Genomic DNA, 25,082 nt, shown 5'->3' on the forward strand with positions numbered 1-25,082 from the left:
TTCTGCAGAACATAAACAAAGATTTTTTAGGAATATATAAGTCCTCACAATGCAAGTGAATTGGACCATTAGTTAAATCCATATAAATCATAAGTAATATTTATGATAGGTGTTGGTGAGAAACAGTCTTTTTTTTACTATCAATCTCCAATTTCACTTTCTCTTCCACATTATTCTTCTTGTGTTTTGCCTATTTGCATTATTTGTGCATATCGCATACTGGGCAAGGAGGATCATTTATGGTAAAGACTTATATATTGATCTGTTTCTCACACACACTTATTATACAGCTTCTGAATTTATAGATCTAACCACTGGAGTCTTATGGATTACTTTTATGCTGCCTTTATTTGCTTTTTGGAGCTACAAAATTTTGTTTTTCGCTTGCATTGTGAGGATCTACAAAGCTGAGATATTCTTCTAATAATCTTTGTTTGTGTTCATCAGAAAGAAGAAAGTCATACACATCTGGGTTGGCATGAGGGTGAGTAAATGATGAGAGAGTTTTATTTTTTGGGTGAACTATCCCAGAAGAAAAAGGAGAAAATGAATGGTACTTTTACTCCGGAACCCAACTGTTGCATTCTATTCCACAAGGGATTTAAAAAAATTATAATTCAATAACCATCAGATTTAAAAATCCGCAAATATTCACTGTGATTTCTGAAGTATCTCTTATTGACAGAAGTCTCATGAAAGTGTGCCGTTGGGGTCAGAAAGCGCTGTTACCTCTTGATGGCATTAATGCATCTTGTTTGGAGAATACAAAAGTCATTCTCTGGCTTTAAATGGATGAATTGTGAACTTTGGGGTCATGGGGATTTTTTGATTTCGGGGTTAGATGGATGTTTCCTCCTCAGGCCCCCAAGTGGCACTCGGCAAACCTGCTCTGGTTATTTCTTTTGGAGAGGTTCAAAAGTTTGAGCTACTTCACACACACACACACACACACACACACACACTCAGTTGTGTTTCCATGTTTTATGGGGACTTTCCATAGACATAATGGTTTTTATACTGTACAAACTTTATATTCTATCCCCTAAACCTAACCCTACCCCTAAACCTAACCCTCACAGAAAACATTCTGCATTTTTACATTTTCAAAAAACATAATTTAGTATGATTTATAAGCTGTTTTCCTCATGGGGACCGACAAAATGTCCCCACAAGGTCAAACATTTCGGGTTTTACTATCCTTATGGGGACATTTGGTCCCCACAAAGTGATAAATACACACTCACACACACACACACACACACACACACACACACACACACACACACACATACACACACACACACACACACACACACACACATTCAGAGGAGACCTACGGATACAACATGATGGATAAATCGCAATTAATTCATCTTATTGGCATCTTGAATGCAGACACATGACCTTTATTGGTTGAGATTTTTCAATATCAGCCTAAATGTTGCCTCTTAAAGGGATAGTTCACACAAAAATGAAAATGATCTCATAATGTACTCACCCTTAATGCCATCCCAGATGTGTATGACTTTCTTTGTTCTGATGAACACAAATTAAGATTTTTAGAAGAATATCTCAGCTCTGTTGGTCCTTTCAATGCAAGTTAATGGTGGACAAAAATTTAAAAGTTAAAGTCGAGATTTATAGTAAAATAATGACCTATTGATCTGTTTCTCACCCACTCCTATCATATCAAAAATTGTTTTACATTTTTGCAAATACTTGCTCGGTTTAAATAAACCTTTAGCCACTCAGTGTTCATTTGATACTGAAAAAGTCATTTTTACAATAACAATTCAATTGTTTACTCTATAAAAGATAAATAAAGACACATTTAACCTCTCATTGACTCCCATTGATTCCAGAAATGGGTTTTGCTGATAACGATGATCTGCGCTATTAGTTATGGGATGCCGGATTTTATATTATCGACTCCACCATCATTACAAAGTGTACTAATCTTTTCTCTCACTCACATACACGCACACACATACTGTTATGGCTTGTTAAATGGAAAATACTTCTTGTCATCATAATCTCTTTTCTGAAAGATCACAGCTCTCTATGTAAATATTAAGCTTGTTAATATTCAAAACAGACAGGGGGTGGGTGGTGTACTGCATAGAGTTTATATCAAGAATTCTTAGTTAAAACTATCTGACTTTTAATATACTTTTTTAATTAACTACAGTTGTTGTATCTATTCCATACACCAGTATCAAAAGATTTGGCAACATTGAAATACTGTTCAGTCATGCTAATAAAGCTTTGAGTTAGAGACAGTTATTTGAGTCAGCCCAATTAAACTAGTTAATAACTTTGACAGCAGAGACAATATGACAATTGTGCTACTTAACTCTAACTCTTAACTCTATTAAAACCCCCCCTCCCTTCTTTTCTTTCCCTCTGTCTCACAGGCTGTGCTTTTGTAAAGTTTTCCAGTCATGCAGAAGCTCAGGCTGCTATTAACAGTCTTCATGGAGCCCAGACAATGCCAGTGAGTGTCAGAATCACACACAACCATACGCACAAAGTAGTTGTAATGGGGAAGACTAAGTCTGGTACTGTAAGGTTTAACTGTCTCATGTCAAGGGTGTTTTTCAGAAATGTCAGATGGGGGCAGGTTGTCACATTGATTAATTACTGGATCTGGTGGCAAAAACAGACTTTCTACTTTCTACTGTTTCATGAATTGGCTTGTTTATTTATTTCTGTATTTTACTTTAATTGTTTTACTGTTTAAATTTGTATGAAAAGCCAACAAAATGTCTTTAATAAGCTATTTAATAGCAGGTTCCCATTGTGACAATTTGCCCCACATTGTGCGACCACATACATGCGTGTGTGTGTGTGTGTGTGTTAGGGTTAGGGTTACGCGCATGCGTATGCTTATGTGTTTTAGCAACTGGTCACAGTTTTAAACACAATCTGTTCTATAATGACTCCTTATTAATAATATAAAAGGAGCTGAAATACTGATTGGTAACAGACAAGAGAAACTAAAATAACTGTTGTTTTATACCAACATGAAACAATCGGTTTGTCATAATTTGAAAAATCTTAGCCATAACCCTCTTTTCTGTTTGGGTGAATGTCACTGAACCTGTTAAGAACATGTTCAAGTCACATTTCAGCCAATAAATTTTATTTTTTTTAAATATTAAAAAGGTCCTTTTTAGTCCTCGTAAACCACCCAAACCTGTACACAAGCACACACACACACACACACATGCAAAAATATGTCTCATAAAGGTCAGTGTAGGGCTGCACAATTAATCGAAAAAATTATCGAGATTACAATTACAGATGTAACAATTATATAATCATGAAACTTGTTAATTACAGCATTCCATTTAGGTGTTACTCCCATTGTGCCAAAATGTTCTATTTACACCAGTTTTCTTTTTTTTGGGCCGTTGTGTGCATGAATGGAGAGGCAAATCTGACACGTTTAAATTAGTCAAATGCTTGCTATCTAAATTTTACAGTGTGTACAATTTGTTCAAAATTTGATGAACACTTTTAGTTTTGCATGCAATTAAAACAATTTAGGAACACAGTTCTTAAGTTGTTTTGATGCATAGCCTACATAAAGAATATGGCAAGCAACTACTCCACACAAAATACATTCAAGTATTTTAATGTAAATTCTATTAATTAAAATGAATAATCGCAATTACAGTATTAAAGGAAATAATCGGCAATCATGGTTTTCGTCACAATCGTGCAGCCCTAGGTCAGTGATTATTTTTTTTCTTCTGCTGGTTCAATCTAAAAAAAAAGTTTGTCACTTTTGTCAGTTCAATTCCATCCAATTTTGCAATCATATTTCCAGTTATTGTTTTTTATTTCTGTCCTATGTAAATTTCCAAGGCCAGAGCAAAATCCAATCCAGATGCTCTTCACCAGTCAAATGTGCTTTCCTCAAATGAGATTAGATTTCTGAACCTGTGACAAACTCCTCGAAGACATCGCCCCACCACAGCTTATCACATTCAGCAAATTCATTTTATACAGAGATACAGCAGTGCTTGGTTTCCACCAAAGATTATTGTGTTTGTTTGTGGCAATGTGTTTTTCTGCAGGAAGAAAATGACCAATTCTTAGACTAGACAGACACACCTGCTGTCATCTCGCTGCAACAATTTCAGACCAAAAGACTCTTTATACATCAGGCCATTTGAGATTCTTGTTTCGAGTTAAATTCTGTGACACCATGGTAATTTGTCTGACAAAATTAATTTTAAACATAATATTCATAAGATGATACAGTAAATGACCAACCACACAAATACCCAAGAGAGAGAATAAGAGTCTTCTAAACGTTGTGAGAGAGACAGAGATGAAATGATCTCATTACATCTGATATCCTGGTCCTTCAGCTCAGGTCCTAGAGCTAAATGAGAACAGCAAAAGGTCACTAGGAATGCTGAAATAAGATCAGATGGAACATCACTGAATCTTCTCAGCAGATTTAGTTAACTGAAGGCCATTTCTTCTATGGGCCCTTTTGGCCCTGTGGACTTTTAGAAATTAAACTTCCTTAAAACACACTTTTCAAACGCTTTAGATAATCAAATTAACTAGGTTCCATAAACAGTAGATATATATGCATCACAGGTTAACTCTATAATTGTTTCCCCATAAACCATCATGAAAATGTTGTATTTCCTCCATGTTTAAACAAACTTTTGTTTAACAAAAGTAAAACATCCAGATGCATTACAATAATCTGAATTTGGTGGGTAAATATGCCTATTTTCTGATGCATCTTAAATGCAAACAGTTAATTCATATTTTAGCTTGAGAATGCCCAAATTACAACTTGAGCATGCTCTTAACTGATGCTTTTGTCACCTTGGTAACCAAGTACACTTGATTAAACTTTATTCGGAGCAAAATTGTTGGTCATTGTAGAAATGATGCCACAAAAGGGTCATAGTTTGTGTTAAAATTGATATAAATCCTTTTCACACACATACACACCATGTGCGTCACTTTGTTTTAAAAAGTGGTGGGGACATTTGACATCACAAAGTGGAACTTCTGAATATTAATTAGGCTATTTGCAGGGGTGGGTAGAGCTGTACTTAAGTAATAGTACTAAGTCTTTTCAAAATGAATTACTCAAGTAGAAGTAGAAGTACTAATGCTAATAATTACTTGAGTAAGAGTTAGAAAGCATAGAATAAAAAGATTACTCAAGTAGTGTGTAACTAGTTACAGTGCAAAGATCTGATTATTCATTTAACACCTTGCATGCATGAATCATGTGCCTATGTCATCCTTTATACCCACTGTTACAATGATCATATTAAAATGAAAATGTTGATATCATTTATTCACCCTCATGTTCTAAACCACTATGACTTGGACACAATGAACACAATTAAGGAGATATTAGACAGAATTTCATCCTCACCATTCACTTCCATTTGTTTGTCATTTTTGAAAGTGCATGGTGACTGAGGATGTCAGTCCTCCCCAACGTTCTGCCTAACACCTTGTTTTTGGTTCCAGCGAAGACAAGATACAAGGGTTTGAAACGAGAGTGAGTCTAAATGATGACAAATTATTCATTTATGGATGTACTATGCTTGGGTTTGAAAATTAGAAGAAAAGTTTGGAAACGTTCCCAGCAGTTAAAAACGAAATGTCTCACAGGCTCACTTATATTAATATGTATAAAACTGTATATTCTTAGTTGTGAATAGCCAGTCAGTTTTATCTGTCATCCAGTCAGTCTTAAATAGATTTCAAAAAGTCACTAAAACAAGACACAGTCAAAAGACAGTTCTCCTGTGGATTAGAGGTGATATCTGGAAAATAATGAAGGAAAGGGATAGTGCTCTTAAATCAGCAAATAAATCCATGTTATGTGTCAATAAGCAAAAGTTTGTTATGTTACGGAATAAAGTTACAAAAGAAATTAGAAAAGTCAAAGCTAGATATTTTATCAACATAATAAGTGCAGCAAAGGGTAATACTATATAAATCTGGAAACACCTAAATACATTGACAGGAAGGCTTAGTGGTAAACTGAAAGTCAGTTACGAATTAACATAAATGGCAACACCGTTTCAATGTCTTTTTTGTCAAATCAGTAACGTCTACAGGTGGCAGTGGTGGCTCAGTGGTTGAGGTTCAGGGTTACTGACCAGAAGGTCAGGGGTTCAAGCCCCAGCACCACCAAGATGCCACTGTTGGGCCCTTGAGCAAGGCCCTTAATTCCAGGTTGCTCCGGGGGGATTGTCCCTGTAATAACTGCACTGTAAGTCGCTTTGGATAAAAGCGTCTGCCAAATGCATAAATGTAAAATGTAAATGATCTAATATCCAGAACATTAATACTGAAGTTATAACTCCTTCATTAGTAGATGACAATCAACCAGTTTTTAACTTAAAAAATATGAATGAAACATTAGTAGCCTACAGAAAACAACAGACTTATTAAGAAACTCAAAAGCCACAGATGTGTTTGGAATAGACACCATGTTGTTAAAGAGGCTAAACATTTTTTTTCTTATCCTGTCTGTAAGGTTATTAATGCATCTTTGGAACAAAGGGTATGTCCCACAATATGGAAATTGGCTATAATTACACCTATTTTTAAAGCAGGTGATACAGAAACATGAATAATTACAGGCCTAAAGGAATTCTTCCTGTCTTGTCAAAGGTAGCAGAAAAATGTGTAGCAGCACAACTCATCAGACATCTTGAAGACATACCTTTTACTCTAAACCCTATGCAGTTTCAATTTAGAGCAAATCACTCTACTATATCAGACAACTGTTTCCTAGTTGAAAATACTAAAGCCAAATTGGATAAGGGGGCAGTGGTCTGTGCTGTATTTCTCAACTTAAGAAAAGCCTTTGACACAGTTAATCACAATATCCTTCATTGAAAAATGGCAACATTTAATTTTTCTTTTGCTACTTTAAGTTGGTTTAAATCCTACATTGATAATAGAAATCAGTGTGTAAGGATCAGAGACACGGTGTCATGTAAGTTTGGAGTGCCTCAGGGCTCTATTCTGGGTCCACTACTTTTCAGTTTATATATCAGTGATCTGCCCTCAGCGTGCATTGGAGCAGATATCCAAATGTATGCAGATGATACATATATGGAACACACGTTTGCCTTATCTGTCCTCATTTACTTTGTCTGTGTTTGTCAGATTGTGTCATTTCTGGCTTTACCTTTGTTATCAGTATCATAATTGGAATTTTATGATGCAATATGTGCCTGTGCTAACTGTATGTTTTATAGTATCTTAAATAAATTGTTTGCATTATGTTTTACATATGTTTTACTTTGCAAGCTGCTCGCTTCATTATTTTAAATTGTCAACACTGTTTGTGTTTGTTTTCCAGTTTTACTTTTAATTGTTGTTGCTATCTATTAAATGTTGTTAATTGTCTGTGTTGTACATGAATTGCTTGCATTATATTTGTTATACTTTGCATGCTGTTTGATTCATTCTTTCAAGTATTTACCTTCTGTTTTAGTTTGCTTTATCTTGTACTATACTTGAAAAGGCTGTTGTATTATTGTTGTTTAATGGCTAATTTAACATCTGGCCAAGGGACAACAGTTACAAATTAGCCACTTGGCTAACAATGGCACATATAGTGATGTATACCTGTTGATGTGCATGGATCCTAGTATAAGTCAAAATCATCCCCTGGGAAATAAAAGTGTCCATAGTTTAAAGGAATATTCTGGGTTAAACTCAGTCGACAGCATTTGTGGCCTAATGTTGATTACCACAAAAATGTATTACAACTTATCCCTCCTTTCCTTAAAATAAAATTAAATGAAAAATCAGGGTTACAGTGAGGTACTTATAATTGAAGTGAATGGGGGCCAGTCTGTAAATGTTAAAATACTCACTGTTTAAAAGTATAGCCATAAGACGTAAACAATATGTGTGTTAAAATTATTTTAGTGTGATAAAATCACTTACTAACCTTTTCTGTGTAAAGTTATAGCAAGTTTTACAACTTTGTTGCCATGACGATGTTGTCAATACACCCTAAAATTACTGTTAAAGTTATGATATTAACAACTTAACAGCACAAATAATACACAAGTTTTAACAGAAGAATTCATTTTAGTGATTTATAAAGTTAAAAACTTCATATTTCTGCCTTTAACCCCTCCTACAAATTGGCCCCATTCACTTCCATTTGTAAGTGCCGGACATGGCAATGAGGGAAGTGTCAAAATAAATTTTTGTGGTAGTCAACTGTATGTCACAAATGCTGTCGATTGAGCTTAACATATATCGAACCAGAATATTCCTTTAAAAGCACCTGTATACAGCATAATGGGAGCAGTGGCAGCATACGGGTCACTTGTTGTCCAGCTTGTGATGGGATCTCTCAATATACTGGTGGGGTCTGGTGAGGAAACCACAGTCAGATTAGTGCAGGTTTCTTTGCATCTGTCTATGTTTATCATTGACTTTGTGTACTGTTTGCTGTCTGCTTTGGTTTGTGGCATGTGTGTGCTCTGGGCCGACACGGGCAATGCAATCTGCCAGTCTTCAAGGGCACGATCTGAAGTGCCCTCTCTGATGCCTGGCATAAACAGCACTGAGCGGATAGTGTGGTGTCCTCGATTGCCCCCTGAAGTTAATTTAGTTTTTGGTGATAATGTGTGTTTTCTCCCCTCATAATATCCTTTATTTCCTGACCCCAACGAACCTTCAAACACTCTGAGATCTATTAAACCCTCCGAGAGAGATTTTGTCTTGCAAGGATGGCAAACATCCAAGCAAATAATCAGATCATTGTGATGTTGTCGCCACTTTCACAACCATCTCTCTCTCTCTCTCTCTCTCTCTCTCTCTCTCTCTGTCTGTCTCGCCCTTTTAGTTAATGCTCTCGCTCTAATCATGTCCCCTGCTACCCGTGTGTGTGCGCGTGTGTGTTTGTGTATATGTGTGTGTGAGTGTGTGTGTTTCCAGCATCCAAGTTCAGTAATTAAACAGGAGCGTTCCAGTAATATAGTCCCCTTGGCCTACATGCAAACGTGTGCATGTGTATGTTTACATGTGTAAAGAATACAAAAATATTTAGATACTAAAACATTGTCATAGACATTTTGTGGTGCTGTGCAGTATGGCAAAGTTGCAGCCAAATCTCTTGAAAATTAGGTAACTGTGGCAAAATGTTTGACGGCAGATCTGAATGTCCTGAATGTTTGAATGTCCACTGTGTGGAGCTTCAAGCGAGTTCGATTTACTCCCAAACAGATTAAGTTTTTCAGGTTAATGCTCTATCAAATTTTTAATCAACAAAACTGACCTCCCTAACCTAAACCTTACTCCTAAGCATAAACAATATAACAATATACCCCAATTTTTGGCAAAGCTCTTTCAGCTGACCTATCGCCCAACTGATTGCGCATGAACAAGCATATAAAAATAGATGGGGGTAATGCAAACGTTAAAATGTATCACCTTACGAGTCATGCGTTATTGTAAATATTTTTAGATGTCATAAGACAGCATTGTGTGGGGAACATGGCTAAAAGTGTTTGGGAACTGATTCCCATTTTTCTCATGATTTGTATGAAAGGGAATACAAGTCGTTGTTGTAGCACCATTCGTTTTCATTTCACCAAGAAACTTCTGCATTATGTACAATGAGACACATGAAAATAATTTTACAAAGAATTATTTTAATAATAAATTGATTCTGAGATCAGTTTGCCAAAATAAAACCTGTTTTAATTAGTTTTGTTATTTGTTTTAACTATTACATTTCATGGAATTATGCATAATTAATAAAGCAATATCACACAAGCAAGAGTGCTGTTTCTCAAGCTATCAGCACAGCTGTGATTCGGCTGTAGGTACAAGATTGCATGCCAATTGCCACACATTATCCCAGCCATGCTGATAAATGAACAATACAGCATGGTTGCAAGTGTATTAACAGTTCAACATATTGTAAGTAATAAATAAGTAGAGAAAAACGAAGGACTGTCCCAAAAAAACGTTTCTTACTTTCTTACGCCACAGGATCTGCCATTGGTAGATGATCCCAAGCCTCCATTACTAAAGTTAAAAACCACACTTAAGAACTAGAAACAACAGTTTGGACTGTTACTAACAGGTTATTGGAGAAACAAAGATGTTTGTGTATGTAGGAGAGTGAGAGAGAGAGATAGAGAGAGCATATGATTACATGCGTCTGTTACAGTGTTAAACATGCTGCAGCTGTTAGTTTAACTCTATTCCTCAGCTGTAGTGTGATAGTAATCCGCCACGATCATGGTGTGATGCTACCATACATGCTTAATCTCACTTTCAATTGCTTTGTTGTCGAGAGAAAACATGGAGGACACAAAGTTTTATTCTTGTGTATTTCTTGGAGAACTCTTATTTTGACACCGACACAGAAAGTGTTTTCTCCTCCGCCATGTTGAAAGTTTACGGCCTTCCCCATCTTGGAAACTTTTATCAGTTAGGCGCCCTGAGTGTGTTTGATTACTCCATCATTGTGACTCAGCTGAGATCAGCAGTAATGCTGAAAGCTGTTAGTTTAACTCTATTTCTCAGCTATAGTGTAGTAGTAATCCGAGCAATCATGGAGTGAGAGACAATTCCGAATAACTGCGCAGTTATTGACAAAAAACAGTATGTCAACGTCAGCTCAACTCGCTTATAGCACATACAAGATGGTCTTTTGTTGCCACCATCTGGCTCAAATCTTTAATGTCACAGGGATAAATGAAAATTCCCATATCTAGTTGCTCTTACACATCTGCACTGCTCTTACATGTTTGAAATGCCCCAAACACAAGCAGAGTGATACAAACAGTAAAACGCCCCAGTGCTGATGCTGATAGTGCGAGCTAGCAGTACTCTTGGAATGCCTCTCATACAATCAGATATGAGGACTGGAACTAACAGTTGTATAATCAGAATTAATTATGTTTTTATGTGTTGTTGTTTGTGTTGTGTCTAATGAAATTCCCCTGATGTGTGACTGTTGATTTCTTTCTTTCCAATTCCAATTCTAATTCAATATCTTGTATGATGTTGCCAATCTAAATTCCAACTCATGAACTGAAAGGGAACTATCTCTTGAAAGATACATTTTGCCTAACCCTGACATTTACTTTACATATAAATGCAAATATTTAACGAACACCAGGATGATCACCATCCTGGTGTTTGCATGTGTGTCTGTCTTGGCTCTGTGAAACCCCAGTGTGTTTGCTGTTTACAAATGCAGTATCTCTGTTCTGTGTCTCTCATTTAATTTGTGTTTGATGTATGCAGTGGTAAATTGACATCCATACAGGACAATATATTCTGTAAAGCCTGACTCCAGTCAATATCACGGCTCTCCAACAGCAGTAATGAGTGGACGTTAAATGTAGTGTTGGTATATGGGGCCAGGAAGGAGTCCACTAATTAACTGTATACTGCAGAGATGGGAATTCTCTGAGATCTAGCATAGATCTCTCAACTCATCATGCACAGCACAATGATATGAATCAATGTCTCGCAAAGCATCCAGAGAGCTTCAATGAGACGACTTCTGCACAGAGATACGTCACAAGGAAAATGTGTCGGAAAATGGAAAGTGGACTTGGAGATAAGCACTGCTAAAAAAGTCAAAATAGAATCCATAATTGGAAGGCCTGTTTGATATACAAAATAATTTAGGTGATTGTAGAAGGTTAGACATATGGAAGCCGCCTCGATAAATGGCAAAACCTTGCATTATACCATTACATTAACAGTTATTAGTGGTGCTTGCCTAAGCAAGCTTTTGCTCTGTGGCTTGTTGAGGAGAGATGTGCTATTACAATTTTACTGAAAATGTAAAAATCGAATTATTAAGTTGTTTTAGTGAACCTGTGGCATGTTGATATTAGCCAACACTGTAAAAAACATGATATAAATAAAAATAAACAAAATGACAAATATTCTGAAAGCTGTTTGAAGAAGATCCAATAAAATTTTTATATTTGATCCCAATTTACTGTAACATGTTTTTATAGTTGTAATACTACCTCTAGTATCTATGTTAGTGACAGAAGTGACTATAGTCACTATGGTTATTTTTTGTTTGTATGTGTACAATGATAAAGGCCGTTTTTTTTTTATTCAATTTAATTCAATAAAAATTACTTATCATAATAATGATGGGAAATCAATTATTCAGATTATTCTGATGAGATGTGTAAAAAAAAAAAATTTACTATTTAAATTGTTTAAAATAGTTGTACCCTATGTGTGTGTGTGTGTGTGTGTGTGTGTGTGTAGGGAGCTTCCTCTAGTCTGGTGGTGAAGTTTGCAGACACTGATAAGGAACGGACTCTCCGCAGGATGCATCAGATGGCTGGTCAACTTGGGATCTTTAGTCCTATGACTATACAGTTTGGAGCTTATGGAGCATATTCCCATGCTGTGAGTCACACAAACACACACAGTCTAAAAGATATGTGATACATGAATGTGGATTTGGTTAGTATAAATAACAGGTTTACTTGAAGTGCATCCTCCTTGAAAAAGGGGCGATATTAAAACTTATCATATAACACAGTTTTGAAAAATACTGAAAGTTTTGAAGTTTTTTGTGAAGTTCTCTCACAAAATACAAGCTTCACATTTATGTTTTTAACTCCTCTGGGACACTTTCCCCAAAGAGAATAAATACTAACCTAAACAGAAAACAGTGACGAATGTTTCATGCCACTCTCTTTCTGCAGCAAATAATACAGCAGCAGGCAGCGCTCATGGCAGCGACGCAGGGCTCGTATCTCAACCCAATGGCTGCCATCGCAGCCGCTCAAATGCAACAAATGGCAGCTTTCAACGTCAATGGCCTGGTGGCTGCACCTATGACACCCTCTTCAGGTGGGAGGACCAATCCTACACACAAACAAACATACACGTTTACTTCTGTACAATATCTTGTTAAAATAATCAAAGCACGTTTTCCATGCTGACATTGACTTGATGAAAACAAGGAAGGATGATATTTAATGATATGATGAACGACGTTGAATCTAATGAAAAATTGATTGTACCTAATTTTTTGTGTGCTTATTAGAGTATTGCACCGTTAGCTTAACAGCATGCTGATGTCAAACTCTATTGGAATCAATTATCAGACGAGTCTCTTGTACGGTTTCTGAAGAACACTATTTCTGTGGCACATGTAGTTGCTGCCTATGTAGGGTGTCCTAAATCAATCACTTATGAATGTCTTAAGCAGTAGACAATGAGGGAGCTCACTAGGTTTTGGAACAGAATAAAAGTCTGCTTTGTCTGCTATCAACAATTATAAGGTCTCTGTTTGAGTATTGACACTGCAACATGTCCAGTTTGATGCCTTTGATCAGACTCTCATTGACTGAAGAATACAGAAGCAAAGATTTCTGACAGATAATACCAGACATTAGTGTGACCCGTGTCAACACACACATGGTGTTTTTGCACTGCTTTGTAAGCTGACACCTCAGAGGAAGAGTCAGGAGGAATTAATTAAAGTGCTTCACTCTTTCGCAAATCTGTCTGCACACACTTGTGTTAGTTGTCAGCTTTAATCTGACACGACTGAAACGCCCTTGGGCGAAAGCAGACAAAACTCTATTAGTGATTGGTGTCATGAGGGCCATGAAGAGGTCGAACCTGGCGTTCTCCCAAAATGAAAATTCTGTGACTGTTGATATCACAGTTTGCCATGTGTTTTATCCTAGATCTCTTTGAGGTCATATACTGTGTAATATGAACAAGCAACAATTGTAAAACTTCACTATCAGTAGCATCCACCTCATTCAAATTTAGGGGTACTTCAACAGCTATTATTGTCACGATCCCCTGTTGTCTGCCCTGTGTTTCTCACTTGTCACCTGTCCTAAACTACATTTCCCATAATTCCCTGCCCTCATCACTGCCAGCAGTCATTCATTGTTCTCACCTGTGTGTCGTTTATTCATTATCCTTGTGTATTTAAACCCTGTTGTTTCACCATTCATAGTCGGTTGTTAAATGTAGATGGCATGTCTGTTCCTGTATGTGTTTTGACCCTGTGCCTCACCTGTGTTAATGTTTTCTCTTGTTAAAATTTAAGTTTCCCATCGTGGATATTTGATTTGTTCCCGTGTCTACCTGTTATTTGTATTTATTTATAATTTCATTAAAACCACTAGCCGCACCTGGATATATAGCCTTCTTGACTTCCCTTCTTCATTCATTACAATTATAGTGTAATTTGAATATAGTACTTTATAAATTATCTTGTTGATGAAGATGGATTGTTTTTCATAATTATAATTCAGATTATTGTTATAGACAATTACTTTTTGCTATATCTGTAAACTGAAGGAACAAATGGTTAAAAAGACTAAGGAATCTATATTACCTGCTGTCCGAATATTAAAATTATAAATGGTTGAAGAATCTAAAAATGAATAAAGACATGTATAATTTTGCCTTACAACATAAAAAATGTTGACTGCCACAACGCTTCAGGGATTATTGGGAAGACCTTTTTAACATATCCGTCCTGTGGAGTGACGTTTTTAGGAAAATTTACACAAATATTATGTCTACAAATGTGGGCTTTACAACTTAAATTATATGAAAAAATATTGCCTACAAAAAGATGTCGTGTACATTAAATTATATTACGACTGTAGATTTTGTTCAGAGGAGGAGGATGATATTATGCATTTATTTTGGTATTGTCGTTTTGTTGCTTCTTTTTCATCCAATATAGTGAATTGACTTGCTGCATTTGATAATAAATTTCCATTGAATCCATGTATGATATTTTTTTTATTCTAGTATTGGATATGGATAAGTATATATTTTAAGTATGGTAGTAAATGTTTAAGTCTCCCTGCATTTAAAATTGATTTTAAAGTATTATTGCAAGTTAGAGAAAATGACAAGAGTTCAAACTGGTAGAGAAGTCATGTTTCTGAGAAAATTGGCAAAAGATTAATTGAGATTAAAGTTTTTCTTTTCACTATGAATTAGAGTCATTTATTCATTTATTATTTAGAATTATACTGTAGTTGTAAGCCTTAGAGCAAGTTATATATGTAGCTGGTGTGCCTTTATGCTATAGCTTTAAGTGTATTTTATTTACTTATTTATTTTAATTTTGGAAGAATATTTGTCTAAAAATTATATAACTTGTTTTTTTGTCTTATGTATGTAATTTGTTCTTTTTTCTTTACTTACTGTATTTTTTATGATACTGTTTGTGATATATTTATTATTTACTATTCAATTTAGGTTATTATTTTGTATGTGCAATGTGGTATTATTATTAATAATAATAATATTAAACATAAAGCAGTAAAAAATGATATGTTAAAACTTTGATTCTGTTACAAATATTTTTGAATATAAAATAATCTCCCTGATAAAAAAATACAATATTTTTTTTTTATTTCATTACAAACATGCACGTTTATCTTAATGCTACAATGATTAATAGATAAATATAGGAAGCTATATTTGTGCAGAGTTCCACACTAACAGGTTTTCTCTCTTTTATTTTGTTTTATTTATTTAATTTTGTCTCTTTAATTATTTATGTTTAATCCTTTAAATGCACCTGCTACAGCCACCAAAGTGCCGTTTGTTCACTATCGGACGTCAAAATCCTTTTCTATGATCAGTGTTCCTGTTATTATGCATTATCCAAAAATGTATTTGAGAGGTGATGAGGAGAATATTTGTCAGAAGTTATTCAGCAGATTAGGCCTGACACTGTTTTAATAAATAGTTTAGCTGTAAAAAGTATTATCAAACTGTAGTATATGTCGCATCCCCTCAGTATTTATAATCTAACAGCCTAATTTTACAAAATTACCTGCCACTGTCGATAAGAAATGCCGGCTAGACACAAAGTTGCGTGCTTGAGGAAACACACCTGATTATATTTTGAAGAACAAAAAAATGCCCCTCCCCCTGTAAGTCATCTGGGAACTGTTTGTAAGAATAGAATTGTCTATGAGAGCACTGCATAGGCTCTCAGACTATCTCAGGATGCAAATAACATATAGCAATATTGGGACAACAGGTGAACTGGCATGTGTGTCATAATTCAGTACAGCCCCAGAAATGGTCCTCAAACAAGTTTACTCTTTAGCCTCCATTTGTATTTTGCTAAATTATCATTATGATAATATTAATAGCCTATGGTAATATATGTTATATTTTATATTATAAATGATAAAATAAAATATGAAAATTAGTTTGATAAGTTGAAATACAAATGGACATAATGCAGCCTTATGGGTTCCTTTGCTCTAACTAGTCGCCTAGTTCAGACAACGCACTGACTGGTCGATTGGTAGTTATAAATTGGTAGTTTTGCACATCCCTACATTTTACTTGCAAATTATATATTACAGAAAGAAAACAATTGTCAATTCAGACACAACTGTTCTTTAACAGACATTTAAGAACAGAGTTAACAAAGTTTCTTTTATCTTTTTAAGGAGATTTTATATCAAAACATCAAATCGAACCCCACAGAATCACAATAAATATTGAATCGGCTTGGAAATATCGTTGTAATAACGAATCGGGTGGTCTGTGGCAATGCCCAGCCCTAGTTAAAACAGTAAAAATCACACAGTGTTCCTGACATTAAATTGAGCTCAAGCTCCCATCAAGCACTAAACACTTTATACTTCACTCACTAAACACTTTATACTTCACTCACTGAACACTTTATTAGGAACACTATGGTCCTAATTAAATGCCCGACATGGTCTTCTGCTGTTCTAACCGATACGCCTCAAGGTTTGACATGTTGTGCATTCTAAGATGATATTCGTGGTTATCTGAGTTACCGTAGCCTTTCTGTCAGCTCAAACCAGTCTGGCCATTCTCCACTGACCTCTCTCATCAACAAGTCATTTCCATCTGCAGAACTGCCACTCACTGAATGTTTTTGTTTTTGCCATCATTCTGAGTAAACTCTAGAAAAGTGGTGCCCAAACTTTATCCCATGAAGGGCCAAAAATGGTAAAGGAAGAGGCGGAAACCAGCTGAACAGTCAAAGCAATATTTAATGTCAAATTAAAACATAAGGACACAAAACACAAACACACACATGGCAGCTGCATGTGGTTCTCTCTCTCCCAAAATGCTGTATCTGGCTGCCTTTATCCCTCTCCTCGGCAGATTAGCCCGATTGGGTCTGGGCGTGCGTAGGCCTGGCCTCGCCCTCCTCCTCGTCGCACTCCTCCCTCCTTTGCCTCAGGTTGGGTAACCCCTGGCTGGATGTCACAAAACAAACAATGTTCAGTGAAAATTCAAAAGAAGATGCAATGGATATATTAATTTGGAACTATATCAGATTGTAGGGGATTTTCTTTTTGCCCAGAGCTTTTTTAATTTCAGACCCTGGAAGGAAGTAGAGATGAAAATGAGAGATGTAACAGGTGTTTACATATGTGTTTCATCTGTATCTATTAGTTTACTAATTTGCAGCTGAATTAGTAAATTATTAAAATTGTGCGCAATACCTGCATCGGCAATAGCCAAATTTCAGGCTCTGCAAACTGTATTATATAAAAATATTAAAGTTGCCATTTATGATTTCATTATACAAAAAAAAAAACATTACTCTGCAATCTGCTAAATTAATGCAATGAAAAGCTGTGTCAATAGCATTTTTCCCCTTGTCTTGTCATATATGTCAAGGTGGGCCAAATCAAGGGTCATCTAGGTCCCAAATCATGCCAAAGTTGGCTCGTGGGACCTAGTTTTTCAAATTTGATGGTTGATGTGAACAGTAACTGAAGCTCCTGACCCATATCTGAATGATGTTATGCATTGTACAGCTGCCACACGATTGGCTGATTAGATAATCACATGAATAAACTGGTGTACAGTTGTTTCTAATAAAGTGCTCAATGAGTGTATTTATAAGCTCTATTGTTTTGTCAAGTGGAATGATCCATGTGTTTTTTTAGGTACCAGTACACCACCAGGCATCAGTGCCACAGCAGTGCCCAGCATCACAGCTCCCATCAGTTTGAATGGATTCAGCACTCTCGCTCCACAAACCAATGGACAGCATGGCTCCGAACCCATCTATACTAACGGGATCCATCCGTACCCTGGTAAGACTACTAATTTTACCTTAACCTTACCTTATTTTGGTTACAAGCATACTGTATGTTGTGTTTTGGATGCTGGTGTCCCATCAGGCTTCTTAGCTATCTTAACGATCAAGACTTCTCTGTTCTACCAGCTTCACCAGAAAGACTCTGCTGGTTTGTAGTCTACTGTAAATAGGCTCAACATGAACCAGCAAAAATCAACAAGACCAGTACCAAACCAGAACTTACTGGACAAAACCAATCTAGATCAGCCTGGAAATTCATGTTGGTCTCAACTTGTCATCAAAGCAGTTGTTGGTAAGACCCAGCCCACATAAATAATTATTGAAATCTGTCTGTTTTCTGCAGCACAGAGCCCAACGTTGACGGACCCCCTCCAGCAAGCATATGCTGGCGTGCAGCACTATGCAGGTCCTCCTCTATCCTTTATATCTTTTTGTCTCTATGACCGAAGTGTGCAGTAAAGCTTTTATGTAAAGTATTATGCATAATATGACCTTACAATGTTGCGTGTTTTCTTCAGCAAGTGGCATTCACTTTAATTTCAGACATACTGTAAACCTAAAAAAAAATGTTTACAGTTTTTTGTAAAAATGTCTTAAATATTGAGTAAAGAAAGATATGTAAAAATCATGGTTGATATTGCTTCTGGTCATTCATAACACTGGAAATGGAAGGTGAAGTCAGGCACACTGGCATACAGTATTAAACACAGTGTGTTCTGGTTTTAAATTGAATTGTAACATATTCCAGAAAATGTGCATACTATACAGAGTAAACATATTTATACTAAAAATAGTATGTTAGTATGTCATTTCAAACATCTCTACATCTAATAAAGAGGCAAAAAACCCCAAAAAGTTGATGTCCTTTGTGGGTTGGGAACCAAAACAAAGATGAGTCCTATCAGCTCAGATGTGATGCACTTTCTTCATTTATTCAGTCAGTGTCTGAAGATTGCGTCAACATTGGAATAATGCTTGAAGTCGATGTGTTAAATTTAGGCATATTAATGTGAATTTCCTTCTTTGCTCTCACCCCCCATTCCCTGCCGCTCTTGGTTACAGCAGCCTATCCTGCCGCGTACGCACCGATTAGCCAAGCGTTTCCCCAGCAACCGGCCATCATCCCCCAGCAACAGCGAGAAGGTGAGTGAGACTCCGCCCCCTCCAGATAAAAGGTGATAATTGCTTTGAGACAGACAGAAAAAGAGAGAGAAAGACTTCAAAAATTCTTTGAGACTGAAGCTATGTTCTTGGTTGGTGTAGCCTGGGAAAGTGGCTGTGTCATGGGCTTTACATGCAACATAGTCCTGAACAGTATACAACCTAAATCATCTTAATCAATTCTGAACGTGTTTTGAAGTAGCTGATTTGTTTATAATAGTGCTGAGAGGTTTTTGTTTTCTCAGTGAGATGTAGTTGAGCCTCAAATCCAATGCTGAGTCACTCTTTTTAGATAAAATTTGGCTGCAGATAAAACAGCAGCCAAAATCTCCAACCTATTTTCTTACACTCGGGTTCACATCAAGTTCTGTATCTATAGCCTTCACTGCAAGAGAGAGACTGAACATTCTTTAAAGGTGAAGTATGTAACTTTTTTATGTCAGAATACGCTCTACTATCCCAGTTTATTGTTAATTGACAACTAGAAGTAAGCCATTTTGGGTTTACCTCCCCCAAAAGTATAAACACTGAGCCTCCTTTGAGGACTTTGAGAGAATTTTCAGGGTTCGATGGAGACGCTAAACTTGCCAAGTTGCTTCTCGAGAGGTAAGCTACACTCTAGGTATTGCCACACAAGTTAGCTCATTACTGTTAAGCTTCAGATATATTTATAAGATACTCAGAATGTCAATCGTTACGCTTACTACTTACCTGAAAAACCATCCTACCTCATATGCTGGATCCAAAAGCCACACCTTAAAAGTTTTACTGGATGACTTTAAATCCCCTATCCACATTAAATCATAATCAAATATTAGTTTAACAAAGATGATAATATCTGATTCTTTGACAAGATCACAGGCTGAAAGCAGGTGGCAATAGAACAATTTAGCCTTTCAGTACATATTTGCATGCATGCCGTGTTGGTCTTCTGGGTCTGTCTGTGTGAAATCTAATCTGTGTGACTTTATCTTCCTCTGTTTGTTTTGGTCTCTTGCAGGACCGGAGGGTTGTAACCTGTTTATTTACCATCTGCCGCAAGAGTTCGGCGACGTAGAGCTCATGCAAATGTTCCTGCCCTTTGGCAACGTCATTTCCGCCAAAGTCTTTGTGGATCGTGCCACCAATCAGAGCAAGTGTTTCGGTGAGTACTCACAATGCTCTTCAGACACTCAAGGGAGCAAGCTTGTCATCTTGGCACAATCCTCTTGGAAATCTTCTTTACTTAGCACAATTAGTTCATCTCGTGCCTTTGTTTCCAGCGTCTACACTAATCAAATTGCAATTAACACTCAGAAAATGCCGTCATGCATGAGCGAGCAGGCATGCACTGGGGAATGGGAATTTATCGTTCCCATCGGGTTCTGCTCATCAGCGAGTGCTTATAAGATACAGCACACTGGAGATTTGAGGAGAGCTCATTTATGTCTCTCTGATAGCCATAATTTTACTCACATTTCACTCTTTTAGAGAGCTTGTTTTGCTTTTCTCACATTCTAGACACCGTATTCCAGTCCTTTATCCACAATCTTTCTATCAGTTTTGGGTGGCAACTAATTAAAGGTAGCTACTCTACTAACTACGTTTCAGTAGTCTGACAGTAGCTCAGCAGTTTTCAAAACCGTAAAATCTTTACTGTACTGAACCATTACAAACAATCTAGAGTTCTGGCAAACTAGCTGCAAACTTGCCTCAAATTTGCAGCAAATTTGCATCTCATTACATTCACATTGTTAAATAACCTGCAGCAAACCTTTAGTAAGAATGAACAATTTGCCACAAGTTTGCTGCAAAACTCATGTGCATATGAAAATAGTCGGTGGCAAATTTGAGGCAAATTTGAAAATCATGCAGATACGGGTCAGGAGCTTTAGTTTATGTTTGCATCAACCATCAGAATGAGCAAAAAAAAATTATCTCAGTGATTTCGACCATGGTATGATTGTTGGTGCCAGACTGGCTGGTTTCAGTATTTCTGTAACTGATGATATTCTGGGATTTTCACACACAACAGTCTCTAGAGTTTACTCAGAATGGTGCCAAAAACAAAAAACACTCAGGGAGCGTCAGTTCTGCGGATGGAAACACCTTGTTGATGAACGAGGTCAACAGAGAATGGCCAGGCTGGTTCAAGTTGACAGAAAGGCTACGGTAACTCAAATAACCACTCTGTACAATTGTAGTGAGCAGAATAGCATCTCAGAATGCACAACAGGTCGAATCTTGAGTCAGATGGGCTACAACAGCAGAAGACTACATAGGGCACATTATAAGGACCACAGTGTTCCTAACAAAGTGCTAAGTGTATATTTATGTAACTCTGTTATATAAATTATGGTGTTTTCTAGTTTCATTAGTGTTATTCAGTGCAAATTGATCTGTTCTGTTTTTTGAGGTATATGAATATTTTGATTTCAAAATGAATGTAGTTGGACTTTACATTTTGAGTAAAGTAGCTTCCCCAACATTCTATAGCTTCAGGGCTGATGTTCATACAAGCCCTGGCAACTAACTAACAGAATCCAACAACCCTTCTGAAAGCTCTTCTACCACATGGCCATATTCTAGAACGCTCCAGAACTCCAGCCTTATAGCTGCATAGAATCTGTGATGTGCTTCCTGTATTATATTTCTCATAATGCCTTGCTGAGTTTTCTTCATCTTTACATTTAAAGTTTATTTTCATCACTATTTGTTAAGATCTTGTGAAAATCCAGAAGGAGAATGGTCAGGGTAGCGTAGGGTCAAAAGCCGGGGAAACAAAGTCGAGTAAAGGGGCAAATCCGGGAGACATCTTGGCTGACAAATATGCTCCTCTCCTCCACTCGGTTGTCACTGTACACCCATGGGCTCCTTCCAAAGTTGCAATAAATTTAGATAAAGATGCTGTTTAGGAAAAAATTCTATCACGTCTTATTCATCTGCCTCCTCCGGTGTGGAAAGGAACATACACTACCTAATTACTTTATCATGTCAGCGAAATGTGCTTGAATTAGAATTCTGCATGCATTTATCATTTGCAATTGGATAAACATGATCACAACTCCCACAAGTTTGCCATGTGAAGTTGATTCATTGGTTCTGTGAAACAAACTCTATAACAAAGTTATAAAACATCCAGATACATTACGGCTCATTATGTTTTCATGATTTATTCTTTTATAAACGGCATTTGTGTCTGCGTTTAAAGACACTTTACAAGTCTGTATATAATTGCAAACAAGGACTTTATTCAGTTTTTAATTTGCTTCTATGAGAAAGTCCTCCCAGGGTCATGATATGTTTTTATACACCTTTCATATATTGTCTCATTATGGACCAATTACTGAAGGTTTAAAATTACCTTCTGTATTGTATCTTTTAGTTCCCTATCTGTCACTCACTCAAAGTTGTGTCGATGTAGTGACACTAGGGGTCGTACTTAGGAGCCCCAAACACCTCTGATCTTTAAGAAAAGACCAATGGGAATTGGCGAGTGGAATTACGGGTATAACATACGGGTATAAAAGGAGCTGAGCTCGCAACCACTCATTCTGATTTTTTCTTCGGAGCCGAGCTGTTATGTTTCAGTAAGCTGAATTCCTCCACCGATACATTCACCTCGTCAAAGCTGTTAGATTTGGGGCGCATTACAGCGACTTCTCCCCCTCTTGCACCCGTGGAGTGCAGAGAACGCCCCTGGGTGCTTCAGCAGTCAAAAAGAGTGTATTATTCCTCTAAAAGAGTATATATTCTCCCTCTAAAATAGTATATAAGTATATTTCCTTCTAAAAGATTGGCACTCACAGAGAGCATCTTTTTAAAGATGCCTTTCCGTTTGTGTATAATTCCTGGTTGCGGCCATTACCTCTCCGCTTCCGGAGATCGCTACCTGATGTGATTGGGCACTGCCCACGCAGGGACAGCGTTCGTGGACGGGTCATGTTCTCACTGCGAGAGCATGACTATGGCAACGTTGCTGTCACGGCTTTCCTTCCTCAGAGGGAAAGCCACCTCAGCGGTTCCCCACCCCGGTCCTTCTACCTACGGTTTTGAGGCCGCATCGGTTAGCACTGGGGCGATTTGGGGATTCCAATTGGAGCCGCTCGCTGTGTAACCCCCCACGGACCTCTCATTCCCCAGCACACTCATTTGCCACGGTCGAGTTCTGTGATAGGACTTGAAGCAGATGAGATTTTGATTGCAGCATCGGAGAGCGGGCTGGTTCAGTCTGATGCCGAGGACTCGACGGGGCTCCCACCTTCGTGTGGTTGCCTAATTGCAGGCCGACATAGAGATGATGGCCATGCTTGCCCAGGCAGCTGTGAGCATCGGGCTGAAATGGAACCCTCCGCCTGAATCCTCATGGCTTGATGATTGGTTCCTGGGCCCCAGTTCCTTTCTACTGGGAGGTGCATGAGGAGCTCACAAAGTAGTGGTGAGCACCTTTTACTGCCCGGACCTGATCTCAGAGCTCCTCCGCTCCCACTACCCTCGTTGGTGGGGCTGCCAGAAGGTACTCAGCAATTCTCCAGGTGGTTAAGGCAGTTGCGGTGCACTTGTTCCCGCAAGGCGCCGCTACCTGGCGGAATCACCAAGTACCCCCTGAGCACTGGGGGAGGTTACGTGAGAGCCGGGTGTACTGGCTCGGAAGCACACAATGGTCTGCTTGTCTTGCACCACAAGTCCACATAACTCAGTTCAGCTAGTTCAGCTAGTTGTATAGGGACCCCTCGTGTCACTACATCGACACAACTTAGAGTGACAGATAGGGAAAATACTGGTTATTTTCATAACCTCCATTCCCCGATTGAGGGAATGAGACGTTGTGTCCCTCCTGCCACAACACTGAACTACCCGCTGAAATGGCTGGGACCTTGTCTCGGCTCCTCAGCACAAAACCTGAATGAGTGGCTCCTTTTATACCCGTATGTCCAGGGGAGTGGCATGCAAATTCCACTCGCCAATTCACATTGTCCTTTTCTCAAAGATCAGAGGTGTTTGGGGCTCCCAAGTGCACATACTTTTCAGCTTACACAAATCTGTTTGCGTGTAACTCATCAACCAATTTCACTGTTCACATGAAAAGATATCATGAAACCAGAGTCAACTTAAAAGCTTTCTGATTATTTTTTATCGATGGCGGATGTATTTACTGTTTCAGATAGTAGAAATGTATTGAAAAAAGTGCTAGACTTTTAAATTATATATTTAAAGTCTAGCACTTTTTTCAGTACATTTCTATTAAGCGTTTGTCCAAACATCTTAACAATAAACCAGCAGACAAATGCTTCTTGAAGCGTATCTGCAACAGTTGGAGATGTTTGAAGGGTTTACATTAACAGTGTGTTACTGTAATCTATGCTGTTAACTTGCTCAATGTTGACATTTAACACTGATTAAAGCTCGCTTTTAGAGTGGGATTAAGTGAAGGAAAATGGATTTCTAAGACTCCTGTAAACTGAAATATTCAGCAAACACACAAATAGACACACAAAACACTCACAGTGTATTATAGAGAAGGTTAGATATAAGATACCTTTGATTTGTTTAATACATTTTGGTCACCACATAACTGACATACTTTCACTTGCATTATTTCATTGTTTTGATGACATATTATTAATACTTTTATAATTTATTTTTATTACTATAATTCTAAAATGTAGAAAAAGTTAAAAATAAAGAACGAATAGGTGTATCTACACATTTTTCTGCTTTATGCTGTCACTCTTAACGTATGAGTTGCTTAATTTGCCTGTTATGCCCTTAGACCCCCATTAAATGCATGCGCTTATGTATTTCTTAATGAACCAGT

At 37.3% G+C, this 25,082-nt stretch overlaps 1 protein-coding gene across 1 annotated transcript in view; it reads left to right on the top strand.

The window, feature by feature from the left end:
- Positions 1-25,082, top strand: part of LOC127661572 (CUGBP Elav-like family member 4) — a 151,423-nt gene that overhangs the window by 118,160 nt on the left and 8,181 nt on the right. Inside the window, exons 5-11 of the mRNA XM_052152335.1 lie at positions 2,415-2,494; positions 12,286-12,429; positions 12,732-12,879; positions 17,970-18,119; positions 18,468-18,530; positions 19,187-19,267; positions 20,286-20,429. Of these exons, the coding sequence (XP_052008295.1) occupies positions 2,415-2,494; positions 12,286-12,429; positions 12,732-12,879; positions 17,970-18,119; positions 18,468-18,530; positions 19,187-19,267; positions 20,286-20,429 (810 nt within the window). The remainder of the gene's footprint in view (positions 1-2,414; positions 2,495-12,285; positions 12,430-12,731; positions 12,880-17,969; positions 18,120-18,467; positions 18,531-19,186; positions 19,268-20,285; positions 20,430-25,082) is intronic.

The sequence above is a fragment of the Xyrauchen texanus genome, chromosome 21, assembly GCF_025860055.1.
Source record: "Xyrauchen texanus isolate HMW12.3.18 chromosome 21, RBS_HiC_50CHRs, whole genome shotgun sequence".
NCBI classification, from domain to species: domain Eukaryota; kingdom Metazoa; phylum Chordata; class Actinopteri; order Cypriniformes; family Catostomidae; genus Xyrauchen; species Xyrauchen texanus.